Source organism: Maniola jurtina, chromosome 6 (genome assembly GCF_905333055.1).
Source record: "Maniola jurtina chromosome 6, ilManJurt1.1, whole genome shotgun sequence".
Lineage (NCBI taxonomy): Eukaryota > Metazoa > Arthropoda > Insecta > Lepidoptera > Nymphalidae > Maniola > Maniola jurtina.
The window spans coordinates 9,545,710-9,559,923 of record NC_060034.1 but is presented as its reverse complement, the minus strand read 5'-3'; the positions used below and the strand labels follow the sequence as shown (position 1 = coordinate 9,559,923).

At 35.9% G+C, this 14,214-nt stretch overlaps 2 protein-coding genes across 3 annotated transcripts in view; one reads left to right on the top strand and one right to left on the bottom strand.

Moving 5' to 3' along the window:
• Positions 1-2,176, top strand: part of LOC123866076 (paired box protein Pax-6-like) — a 58,964-nt gene extending 56,788 nt beyond the window's left edge. For both annotated transcript variants that reach the window (XM_045907403.1, XM_045907402.1), the window contains exon 6: positions 4-2,176. In XM_045907403.1, coding sequence (XP_045763359.1) covers positions 4-564 — 561 coding nt within the window. In that variant the 3' untranslated portion in view covers positions 565-2,176. The remainder of the gene's footprint in view (positions 1-3) is intronic.
• Positions 2,177-10,436: 8,260 nt separating this feature from the next.
• LOC123866152 (probable serine/threonine-protein kinase irlB) lies at positions 10,437-12,333 on the bottom strand. Its single transcript, XM_045907521.1, has one exon. The coding sequence runs from the start codon at positions 12,260-12,262 to the stop codon at positions 10,481-10,483; it is 1,782 nt and encodes a 593-aa protein (XP_045763477.1). The 5' UTR covers positions 12,263-12,333; the 3' UTR covers positions 10,437-10,480.
• Positions 12,334-14,214: the final 1,881 nt, after the last annotated feature.

Sequence of the window (14,214 nt, the reverse complement as noted above, 5' to 3'; positions counted from 1 at the left end):
CAGGTTTGGTTTTCCAACAGACGAGCCAAGTGGAGGCGCCACCAGCGCATGAACCTCCTCAAGCGCGGTGGCGGCTCCCCCTCGCACCGCCTGCCCCGCTCCCCCTCCCGCTCCCGTTCGCGTTCTTTGTCCCCCGCGCGCGTCCCCTACCATACCCCCCAGATGGGCGGCGAGAATAGTGCGTTCAAGGCTCTCGCGCACCAGGACGCCAACGCGCTGAAAGCTCTCTCGCAGCAGGCTCAGTTCGAGAGCGGCGCGCTGAAGGCGCTGTCGCAGCAGCAGTTCGACGGCGGCGCCTTCAAGCCGCACCCCGCCCTGGAGAACAGCGCGTTCAAGGCGCTCGTCCCGAACTCCGCCGCCGCCGCGCTGTTAGCCGCACAATCGATACAATTAGCTCGCGGGTACGAATCTCATTCCGATTCCGACGAGGAAATAAACGTCCACGAGAGTGAAGACGAAGCCGAGAAACAGATTAACAAAACCCGATCTAAATCTCCGAGCCCCGATCGGCATAGAATGACGTCTAATGACTTGCCGCTACAATTAACTAAACATGACCGTTGATTAGGATTACTGTTAATTTATTTCATTTGTAATAAGAAAATAATGATTCCTATTGAATATCGATGTTCCGAATAAATAAATTATGTAAATTATAATCCTAGATATAATTCACTCGTCCGCTTGTAAATTAATGTAAATAAATATAAGTATTAAGGTTGTCAATAAAATGTAAAAGAGGGCTATAAATTTAAGTATGCACAAATAAACTGTTCAATAATAAATAATTTATCCACGACTTGAAAATATGAGATCCAGGATTCTAATTGTAATTAATATTTAGTACACTTTTAACTCAGAGCATAGGAAACAATGCAGTTTAGGCAGAATGTAAAATCTGGTCCAGATACACGTCATCTTACCGGTCAAGACCTGCAAATTATATTATCGAACAAAAATATTAAAACACTTTTCAAAAAGTTTAACTCAAGAAAAGTTAAAGTGCTTGGTATTGCAAATAGGTTTACATTACAGTAAATCCATTCTACGTATAGTTCACCTAAAGCATACGTCTTTAAAACCACGAATACTTAAATGAAATTAATTTGTTTTTGAAAATGAAAGATTACTTAATTCAACAATAATAATGTATTCATATAAAGTGCTTTTTATTATCATGAAAGTTTTCTTATACTCGTAGGTCTTGTGACGATATTTTACCGGAAAAAAGATGTAGTTTGTGTGCAATGAAAAAATGTTTGTGTAGTACTATAACAATTTACCAAAGTGTCATACAAAAATCCATGGTCTCTTATTGTTTATAGTTCCTATTTATGGATCGTATTTATAAACGTAACCACACACCTAAAGACATAAAAGATATATTTTTTATTCTTGTTTTTTCATAATCTTTAATCTTTAATCGGTAACTAACTGACATCAACGTTGAACTCAAACCATTGGATTTAGATATTTTTTATATAAATAGCAAGCAAACGTGCAGGAGAGTCGCCTGATGTTAAGTGATTATCGCTGCCCATGAACATATTTCAGTACCAGAACCGCCAATACGTTGCCGGCTTTTTAAGATTTTTTATGAACCGTCCCGTGAAACCCCATGTTGAAATCTAGTGGAAAATGGATATAGGAGAACTCTATAACGTAGACTATCACAGAAAAGCCGGAGCGGGTTAACTAGTATTATTACATCTAACTAAAATCTAATGTAGTAAAAAATTTATAAAATTATTTATTTGCCTGCATGAGTCAAGTACAAAGTCAGGAAAATTAGGTATTTTATATTTTCACAGAAATCCATTCCAATTTACTTTATGAAGTGTTGATTGGTATAAATGTACGGAAAATCAGTAAAAATCAACGAATTATGAAATTATTTAACAATTCCTATAAAGTCACAGACATCTATCTGCTTTGGTAAGTAGATCATCATTTATAAGTTTATCAGAATTTTGATGATAACAAATGTAATATAATTTGTAAAAAGGGCACCCTTGTATTATATGATCGTGTTATTTGTATATATTGTTAAGCTTTCTTAAGCACTATGGACTATTTATTAATAGACAGATGACATGTTATTACATATTACTGTGAAAAAAGTAGGCAATTTACATACGTACCTATGAAAATATTGAAATAAAGTTTATTGAAAGTATCCTATTTTTTATTTTTTATTTACCTTTTGATTGTACCTATATATCTAAGCACTAATGATGCCGTCGCGTCGCGTTCCCGTCGCGCGCGTATATCAGACAGTGAGTAATAGGCGAAAATCGGTAGGTAGTATCATTACGGCCCGTTCACACATGGGAGTCCGTTTTACTGGTACGTTTTTAACGGATGCGTCATAAATTTATGCTGTGTTCACACATAGGCACCGTATAACGTTCAACGGATCCGTCATTACTGGATGCGATGTGTGAACAGAAAACTCGCAGTATACCGACGCTATTCTACAAGGATGGATCTATCCGTTAAAATTCTACGTATCCGTATATTTCCCTTCCGTTCGTCCAGTATTCGATGACAAAACGGAATGTAATTTTTTTACGGAACGATATTTTTTACTGTATACAGAATACTGTGCCATGTGTGAAATCGCTCATACAACTACATACGCCATCAACGAAAAAAAAACGTACACGATAAAACGGAACAGTAAAACGGAGACATGTGTGAACCGGCCGTAATAAGGCACAGATTGAAAATAACCAGATAACTGCGATAGGTAGTAATAACTGAAAAAATGCGCGATGGCACTGATGGAAAGTAAATGCTTTCATAAGTCCTATTACCCTATTACCGATACATCCTACGTTCCTTAGCGATGTTATTAATTCATCCCTAACTATAATATTACAAATATAAATGTGAAACTGTGTTGGTTAGGTTTGTCCTTCAATGACGCCACAAAGGATCAACGAATCAACCTGATTAGGGTTCCGTACCTCAAAAGGAAAAACAGAACTCTTATAGGATCACTTTGTCGGTCTGTCTGTCTGTAAACCGTGTGTACCAAGTGGGGTATCATATGAAAGGGTTTTACCTGTACGTTCTAAAGGAGATTTTTATTTATTTTTATACATAATAGTTTTTGATTTATCATCCAAAATGTCGAAAAGAATACCCGAGTACGGAACCCTCAGTGCGCGAGTCCGACTTGCACTTGGCCGGTTTTTTTGCATAGATATAGTTATAGACCTAGAGAGTGACATAGGCTATTATGTATCCCGAAAAATCAGAGTTCCCACGGAACTTTTAAAACCTAAATTCACCCGGGCGAAGTCTTTGGTATTATCTACTTAGTAGGTACCTACCTACTTAGGTCTATTTGATATACGCTGTCGCAACCAAGCCACACAGATAAATAAAATAATAACAGCAAAAAGTCAGTGAATATGATACCACAATGTGAGAGAATACGCCTGACTTAATAATAATAATCTTAAATTTGATATCAAAGCTAAATTGCACTCACAAAATATAGCATTTGAATTGATTTGATTGATGTTTGAATGTGTGTGCGTTCTATTTAGCAAATCAAGAGGTATATTTTATTACGTTTCGTTGTAATAAAATATACTCACTGAAACTTTGACCGGCTTGGTTAAGCTTTCTTAAAGCTAGACTCTTTTAGAAGACAATTTGAATCAATAAATATCTAATCATTTAATCACCTATAAAATCTAAGTAGTTAATATTGGTAAAGCCAGGGTTTATAAATGTAGCGCCCGCCGTACCGGTAAAGTTAAGACAGTAAAATTAGTCTAGACTACGACGCCGTTGCTTTGGAATAGGTAGATGCTCAGAAGCAGGCCAGTCCACTACTGCATAGTATTAGCCTTTCACGATGATAAAGGAAGCGGTCAGAAATAAGGATTACCATGCGGTGAAAGCCACTGGAACCTGGATCATCATTTTCTTAAAAAAAAGTAAGTAGTTAACATACGAAATCTTAAAAAACATTTGAGAGGGAAAAACAGGTGGCCATATCCTGCAATTACACCCTACACGTACACGTATCTCCTGACAATAGCCTTATAACTCTTAACTATAACAATCGAATCATGCAAGACAATAATTATCCTTTTTTCCGGCAATCATTAAAAGCACCGATTCGATCTTCCCGGATATCAACGATCGAGACAATATCGACAAAAAGGCGATTGAGGAACATCGTTATTGGCAGTTGGTAATTGGTATCAATAGATCATTTTTAACTTTTGACATAGGTATTGTTTGCAAAAGCACTTGATGATGGACTGAAATTCAGAAGGAGCGGAATTGAAAGTAATGTATTTCACTGCTGTTTCATAACTTAGCAAAAGCTATTAGTAAAAAATATGCTAACTAGCTATCCTATCAAAAAATCTTCATCATCATTGTGAACCGATAGATGCCCACTGTAATTGGGCATATGCCTCTTGTAGGGACTTCCACAAATTATGTACATACATGGCTGAATGGTCCCGGCATTACATGGGTTTTCTAATGGAATTTCTAAGAAGTTTAAAAACGGTAATACAGGGTATACAGACAAACGCGGGTTGCGACTTCGTTTTATGCTAGATATTTAAAAAAGATGAAGAGGACTCGCTCCTAAAATACCTATCCTGCACAATTTTTTGATTCTGCGGGTAAACTCTTTCTGACCTAAGCACCTGGATTGTGTATCCGAGGTGAACATACATCTACAATAATTACGAGTGCTGAGTTCACAGCGATTTCTGGGCGAGGCGAGACATGAGATTAGACATGATTTGCTTCTTACTCGTGCTCATTTTTAGGCCCACCTATTGAGAATCTCTACTAAGCCCACTCATTGAGCATAACATAGCATAGCATCATTTGAAAAGCCGACGTCTACACGTTGGGGTCCTAAGGTGGTAGAATGGTGACCTCGCACCGGAAAGCACAGCGTTGACCAACCCCGTTACATAAGTGGACAGACAACATCAAACGAGTCGCAGGGAGCCGCTGGATCCAAGCGGCGCAAGACCGTGATAGTATAATATGTACGTACATTTACAAAAAATATAATTATCGTTCTGACTGAGCTAAATGGTAATAACCAAAATATAATAAATAAACCAGCAGATGTATTTGAGGATTCAAAAGTACCTACCTACCTACTTGTAAAAGTTTAACTGAATAAAAATATTTTAAATTACAATACAATAAAGAAGTGATTCTCACGGTCCAATATTTACACCCCAAAGCTCTGTAATTTGTACAAATGCGGTATAAATCTCGGATGTCACTCAGCAGTTGACCGAAATGTCACATAAAAGTCGAGCGCAACACGCTCAGGGCACTCAGTTTATTCAGAATAGTGCTGCACCAAGATAAAGTTGTACGGTCGTGATAGCCGCGGAGTGTGGATGCATGTATGCGACTCGATCCAATAACAATAAATTTTGTGTGCCGTTTGAAGCGCCGAGCGAGCGGTCAGTACTGCGAACGACGCGTTCTGATCGTTCCTACGAGAACGGACTTACAAGAAATTCACTAAAGGACCGCTGTACGGACGCAATTTGTACAAATATGTGTGGGGACTAATAAGAGATAGCTGTAAGATTCTTTATAGGATGAAAACATACTCGGAATGTGCCCGTTCCGTCCGACTTACTTAGATCTTTATGTTTGGTAAATCCATACTAATATTAGAAATGTGAAAGTGTGTCTGTCTGTCTGTCTGCTACCTTTTCACGACCCATCTGTTCCATCGATTTTGACAGGCACAGAGATAGCTTGTATCCCACGGGCGGACATAAAATACTTTTACCTCAAAATCAGAGTTCCCGTGGGTTTAAAAAAAACGAAATCTTTCGGACGAAGTCTAGTAGGTAAATTTTGTAAGATATATATTATATTGCCAAAGTAATAATTGTTTCAATAGTAGCCAAATAAATATAATATGGACCTGAGTAACAAGTTAAGATGCTTCCGGGTAGTTCCTTTTCAGCATGCAATCTGATTTAGGTATCATTTCGAGCCAGGAACAGTAAGGATTTTTTAATGTAATTGATCCTCAAGATATTTTGCATCTGCCTTTTGGACTAAAATGTTTGTAACAATGCAATACGATTATTGAAATGCATAATTTATCATTGGTAATTTTTAAGTACGAATATAAATACCTAAGTATTCTTCATCTAATCGGCTCCCTAGTTGATTTACTGATAAATCTTGTTTTACCTCGTGAAATAACTAAGAATGTGTAAGATTGCACATATTTTTATGATAGACTGCACAGTAAAAGCTTCAGTGTTTTTAGGTTTTTTGATTAATTTTTAATTAAACAAAGCCATGCTTTTTTTTCGTAAAACATTAAATTATCAATAACCTAAAAATTAATTATTTTCGGCCATGGATTCCTACATTTTTATATCTATCCAATATTTTAGATATGAAAAATAAAGGAGAGTGCTCTTTTTAAGAAAAAAGAGCTTTATAAATCGGTTACATGGGTACCTAGTTTTTATGTAAACAATTTTATTTTTACTATAAGCTTTCAAATCCATAAACTCGTTCGTAACAGAAAAATTATAAGAATGCGACATCTTCGACGTATAAAATTCACATGTTGTTCATAATAATATGCAAATTGCTCGAGTAATCAAAACATGTTTAATATTATAAGCTTCGAACAAGCTACCAAATATGGTTAATAGAGTGGTTATACATGGGTCATATCCATACATGTTTTATTTTACTTTTTTGCAAATAGCAGATTCTTACACTTTTCCCAGCATTAAAATCAAAAGTTTCACTAACTGAAGATTGAAAAAACTCGTTTTATTTAGTCCTAATTAACATGTTGGTGACGTAATGTAAAAACAAAATCCTCTTGCAAGCAAAATGCATTTTCCAACATCGACCGATAATTTAAAATTTATAGTAAGCCATAAAAAGGGCAGATAATATCGTAGGTAGTTCCATAAAACCATGAGCAGATCCAAAATGTAAGCACATTAAGTTATCGTTCAAATTATCTCGATGTGTGTTACAATATTTATTTGTTTCTCACTCGGGACGAGGATTTGGTGATTGTGGGCAGAGTGTTCTCTCCCAATTAGGTGGTTATTGACGTTTTACTGTTATCAGGTAAATCTTTGAAAGATGTGCCGTATTCTTAGTGATGACCCTGTATTCAGTAAGAAGTGACACATTGTGCAAACTCGAAACTTTTATCGAATTGTTTTATATTGAGGTTGTATCATTGAAGTGGAAAATTTGTTTCTATCTCTATGTTTATAATGCTTTAAGTAACGATTTAATAGGTATATTATATAATACCTATATAAAGTTAATGGTTTCAATTTAGGTACAAATAATGAAACTTTAATTTTCTGTAAGTAATCGGCTACTGACAGAAAGGACAATAAAATAATGGTTTTTGTTGGGATTTCAAATTATATGTAGTATCAAAAAATAAAATTTTATTATTTGTGAATTAAAACAATTAACATTAGTTTTAGTTTTTAGGGTTCCGTACCTCAACAGGAAAAAGGGAACCCTTATGGGATTACTTTGTTGTCTGTCTGTCTGTCCGTTCAGAGGGTTCCGTACTCGGCAATTTTTTCCAACATTTTGCACGATGAATCAAAAACTATTATGCATAAAAATAAATAAAAATCTGACGGACGGACAGACGGACGGACGGACGGACGGACGGACGGATGGACGGATGGAAGGATGGACGGACAGACAGACAAGAAAGTGATCCTATAAGGGTTCCGTTTTTCCTTTTGAGGTACGGAAACCTAAAAATGGGATCTCTCTACACATACGGTCAAATTCACACTAAGTCTAAAGTCGACATTTATCCCTAAAAGGGAAGCTGTTAATAGAGTCATTCAACGTTACCGGCCGAATTATCTACAAAGAGAGAAGTCGGGCCGTATCGGTCGGAAATATAAATTTATTTGGTGGTTGTCGCCGCGACACGGGCGCCCGCGCCTCTATCTCACCGCGTAATCTTGAACATTGGCGTTAAAGAATTTAAATTATACGCCGATACAAATGAACAGGCGACCCCGACATATTTATTGCTTTAATCCAAATTATATTGACTAGTTTCTTCGGATTTCGAAAAGTTGACGCCTGATTTGTTCTATTATACCGACATTGATGCGACTGTTAGCACACAATTGGATGTGAACGACTCCATTTAGTTACGATAATATGCGTTTCTTAAACATATTATTTTGTGGCTCTTTAATTCAAAACAAAATTTTATTTCTTGTGGTATATTTAGATACTAGCAGGTACCCGATATTTTGGTTGCAATGAAGGTTTACACGTCATTAAAGGTTCAAAGCTTTAGAGCTCATCTTCCGTTAGCCCTAATTCACACGAGCGTTATAAAAGCGTTGCGTTAAAACCCGGCGTTGCGCTTGAAATACAACAGCGCGCGATAAAAAAGCAATGACGTGTGAGCAATCTAAAATGGAACACAACGCGTGTAAGTATGGTTTGTGTAGGCATAAGAAACTGTATGCTTAGGCCTCATCCATACGAAAGCTTTTTTAACGTCCGTTAAAAAAGCGTTCAAATAGAACAAATGCATTCCCAAGTATATGTTCACACGACAACGCTTTTTTAACGCGTACAACGTTGATACCCACCAAGCGCCGGGTAAACGCAACGCTTTTATAACGCTCGTGTGAATTAGGGCTTAGTATAAGATTTTATGACAACGTTGATAAAATTTGAGCGTTGAATTGTTGTTGAACTTTTTAAAGCTCCAGTTGGTCCATACCACCACAGCTGTTACAGCCAGCGTTCCAAGCGGAATTGTTGCATAATTAAAATTGGTGGTATTGAATTTTTGTCTATTTTATACTGAGATTACTGTGTTTTGACGCTCAAATTCTGTCAACATTGTTGAGATGTGAAATCCCATGCTAAGCACACTGTAAGAAGCACATCACACATTTAGCAACCGAGTCGGACCTGTCTTGTACCGCGTCGTATCTGTCCGAGCCTTAAAAGCTTTATACGTATTTAATTACTACGTCCCTTCCCATAAAGACATTGCTTTGCATGTCATTTTGTAAAAGATATATCACATCGGCATTATAAATTCCATTACTAATATTTCACTTTGCCAGGTACTAATTAAGTGTTGCGGGCAATTCGAGCATGCGCATTGATTGGTCTTGCCTGAAGTCACTATTAGTCTTGTTATAATAATTCACTTTAATTGTGCAGAATATCTGATACACACTTTATTGAACTGCAAATGAACAAACCTAGTTTCTTTTACTTTTCTTCTTAATTTTGTTCTGTTTGAATCTGTTGATTATCATCATCATCAACCGTTAGACGTACTCTGCTGGGCTTAGGTCTCTTGTAGAGACTTCCACACGCCACGGTCTTGCGCTGCCTGAATCCAGTGGCTCCTTGTGACTCGACTGATGTCGTCCGGCCACCTAGCGGAAATTATACCTATTATGTGTTGATAATAAATGTTTGAAAAATACATATCTAATTTTATAGACTTACTAATATGTAGGTCAATAAAGAATTTGATACATTTTTCAAAGTGTTTTAGTGTTTATTGATTGTTAGGCTTCTAACATAGAGTAAATGTGGCTTTTAATTTTGTTTAGGTATGTGAATGATGAATGCAAACTTCTTGTACCTACCTGTACACTTATACGACCTATCATTTTATTTTGGCATTTGTGTTTCGTTATTCGAAAAGTCACTACTGACCTTAGACCACTGAGTTAGACTCGGTGAAGTTCTGTACAATGCACGCTTGTAAAGTGAGAAAGAAATATCTTGCCTGACGCATTAGCCTTTATAGCCTATTCGATTTGTACGTGACATTATATTAATCTAGAAAAATAAATCTGCGCGATATCTTACATATTAAACGCAAGAAATATAGTCTATTCAACGTCTAGCCTTTTGAATCGAGTAATCAACTATGAATATTAGGGTTGGGATACATTACCACGGCACGGTGGCGTTCGTTTTATGGCACGGAGGAAGCTGTGCCGTGACCGTGGTGTATCCCAGCCTCTGATTGGTGACGATTTTTTCCGACTTAATTATCATCATACCGGTAGCTTATTTTGGAAAAATGTTCAAAAATTATAGCTTGTCGTTTGTAACCTTCTTGGATAATTCCTCTTTCTTAGAAAATCTCGACCAAACATGAACTCAGCGAAATGGGATGATAGATTAGAATGGAAAGGCCAGGGACATTGGCTGAAATTGTGCTCTTAATTCTGCTCACGCAACACCGCTAGCATGAAACATATTAAAATTTAGAATAAAACGAAATTCCAAAGAGAATTTTCATAATTTTCAGCTAAATTTTGTGCCTCATTTAAAAATATTTTAGATTTTAAGTAATCAAAGTCAGACTTGGTTCCTCAAAAATAGAAACACACAGAGCAGTAAAGTTCCTTATAATTTTATTTTTACAAAAATCTTAACGTGTCTAACTAGTAAGCATGATTCGTAGTTTTCTCTTTTCTTCTAAAACCTTTTTTAGTTCATTTATTTCTTTAGAGGAGGGCATTTTACAAGGATTATTAATAGACTTTTTCTTTAATTTTCTTAAACTTGACCGTTCTGCCATATAATTGTTAATAGATTTTTTTGTTTCCTCTATATCATGTTTAGCAGCTAGATTTTCTTCTTTAATAAGTTTTTTCTTTTTCTCGAGCTCTTCTTTGAGACCAATTTTTATTAAACTTAGTCTTTCTTGTAATTCAGCCATAGACATCTCGCATAGCAAACCCAGTCCCGATGATTCTGTTAGATCTATAATTTTTGGAACTTTAGCTTTTTTAGCGATCAAAGCTAGAATTTTAATTTCTTTTATCATTTTTATTCTAAATTCCAAATATTCTTGCTTTTGTTTTATAGCTTTTATTTGCAGTTCCTCTGATTCTTTTCTTGTTTTATCAGCTACTTGTTTCTTTTTAAGAGTAGCATTGTGTTTGGCATGAAGCATTTCAAGTTCTATGAGTGACAATTTTTCTACTTGTTTCCTATTTTTTTCCATTTCTTCTCTCTTCCATCTTTCAATCTCTTCTTCCCATAATTGCTTTTCTTTCAAAAACTCCTCGTATTTCTTTTTATTATCATCATATAGCTTTTTCTTCGCAATGACAGCTTCTTCGTAAGATATTTGCCCCATTAAATGCTTTTTTTCGATATCTAGTAGTCTTTCTCGTTCTTTTTCTTGACGGTCATATTCTTCAAGTTCTTCAATTTTTACTGTATCCCGACAATGTTTCAATAAACTTTGTAGCCACTGAACTTCTTCATTTTCTGAAATTTTTATTCTCTTGTTCATTCTTTTAACCGTCGTTGCAGTTTCTTTTACAATGGGCGTAGTGGTATCGCTGCCTTGTTTTACCTTAGGTATAGTCTTTTCACATTTATTTTCAATGTCGTCTCTGAGACTAGACATTTTTTTATAAAAGTTTTCTGACTTTCCTCGAGCAAAGTGATAATCTTTACTTTTAACTTCGTGGAGTAGTTCTAAGCCTTTTTGTTTATTATTTTCATGAATTTGTTTAAGTTTTTGATCAATGGCACTTTTGGTTAGCATTTTCTTTCCTTTGTGGTATGAAGAGTTGGGCGGAGTATTAGGTATTGATGGTTGCAGCACAAGTGAATTCTTATCTTTACCTTTTCTATTAAGTACATTTGGTTGAACTGGTATTGTAGGTAACTTTATTTTTCGACTCTCCGTTTTTTTCACGTATTGGGCATAGGTATGGGCCATTTCACTTATGTAAGGTTGCCAAGTAAATAAAGGATTAATAACCTTCTCGGTTATAAAATTGGTGTCATAGTGAGTATGCGCAACCTGTGATATAAACTTTAACACTTCATTATTACTCAAAAATCCTGTGAAAGTGTTTAACAGTGACTTGCTTAAATTAAAAAGGCATTTATAAAGATGGGGCATGTCTGATGGAGTGAGATGGAAAGTAACCGCATTAAACACAATCATAAAGTAATCCTGATCTTCTTCAGAAAGTTTTTCAGACAAATGGGATACCATTTCTTTTAAGAATGTCTTGTGTTTTTCAAAGCATAGGAAAGTTTCAACTATCCATGAAATTTTTGAATCTTCCATAGTATCTGGACATTTTTCGATGTATATTTTCATATACTCATAGGGCGATATCTCCTTGGAAGCTTCATAATCTATTAAGATATTCCGTAACATTTTGATATTGCATGATGTGTGATAATAAACCATAATATAATGGTTTACCGGAGAATATAAATAACAGAAACGAAAAACGCAAAACTTGACACAAAACACGGGACAAATAATTTTGTTGACAGCTCTAATCAAATCCCAGTTTTTTTTTTTTATTTCAATCATTGCAAACTTTTTCTATAATATTTATTTATATTGTAGTCGTACTTTTTGCATGAACTTGGATGTTCTTTATCTCAGTCTTGGCTTGAATGTTCCTTGAAGGAATAATAAGCAGAATTCGTCCGTAGAGATTTCATTTTTAATTCCGAGGGAACTCTTTGATTTTCCGGGATAAAAAGTAGTAGAAAGTAGTAGATATGGATTAATTACTTAACTAATTAAATCTAAGATTTGTAACTCATCCTAGTGAGAACCTAATAAAACCAGTTGGAACGAGGGACCTGGAACATTCAATCTCTTAATAGTCAATCTTCATTCCATGTTCCCGTCTTGTGGTGTACTGTCATAAGTATTTAATTAGGTAGCTGGTCTGTTTTCGCCGGGCATGTCATTAATCAATCACTCCGAAGCAAAGCTATTTATTCGACAGCTCGACACCTCAAGTAGGAGCGCTTCAAACAAAGTGCAAGTCACAGAAGACCTCTTAAAATATAATAATCGTGTTAAAGACTACCATAAAGACCATATTCGATTAGAAGGAATTTTAAACAGGTTCAGCTGTCTTGTTATCTTCACGCTATTGTCGGTGGGTTACGTGTCATGTCCGATCTGTGCGTTTTCATTCTCTTTATAATTACTCTCGCACCGTTTTGTCGGCACAGACGAAGAGCTGGTGACCGCCATACTTTAACTGTGGGACCATGGGAACATATCTGCTTTTCCTATTTGATTTTAGATTAAAAATTGAAAAATTGATTAAAATTCTTGTATGATGGTATTTTTGACGATATGTATCTTATATGTACAATGTACATATCCAATTTGCAGTTTAGTAGGTCCTGTGAATATAATGAGATGTGGTCTTTGTGACTCTGGTTATAACTCGGTTAAGCTAAGTTTGCACCTCGCTGGAATGCGGCGCCTCTCTCACTTCTCCGCTCACCTTTCCGCGACCGCCTTGGCGCGTCAGTACGGTTCGCATACCGTACCTAAACGTCAGTGTAACGTAATCGACGCGAGGTGCAAACTTAGTTTGACCAAGTAGTAAATTCACACCTCTTGCAGTTCTTCCGGCCCAGCCAAAAACGTGTCAATTTTCAAAAACTGATACTTCTATAAAAGAATGCTACGTTGCAGATTGAACCAAGGATTTTAGTTCATTTTTAGTTTGCTCTTGGTTCTTACATAGCAAGCTTTTTAGAAACATCTGCATGAGGTTTTTCCACTTTTTTGGCGATAATTAAAACACTATTTTTTGTAGTAAACCGCGTTTTAGAAAAAAAACCGGCATATTTTATAGTATATTTTGCGTTTGTACGACTGATGGAAGTCCCGCGACCATGGGCTCTTCTTTTAGCAACTACCGATACCCGATGGGCGTATTTAGTATTATGTTGGCAAAATATAATATATGTAGCAATAGGTACCACAGATCAAATTGAAGCTAAGTCTTTTGTGAATGTTGTTTTATGCGAAGGATTCGCACTCATTATCAGATGTTGATTGACATAAAGCTATTGATGAAAGGTGAATCTATGTATGTGATATAGAGTATAAGTATTATATTAAAACTAAAAGTTTTATGTATTTGATTATAATTAATGTGAAGCGTACACCGTGAAAGATTTAAAAGAGAAAATGGAGTTCAGAAGATAAGTATAAGTACTCTACTTATGAACTCATGAATTTCTAAGCGATTATCAATACGGTTTAGCGACCATAACATTATTATTGTTGAATATTTCACCACGAAGTTTCAAGCTAGGCATAGCAAATTCACATTAGAATAGTTAGAGTCGCCTATGTAAAGTCGCGGCGAGTCAGGT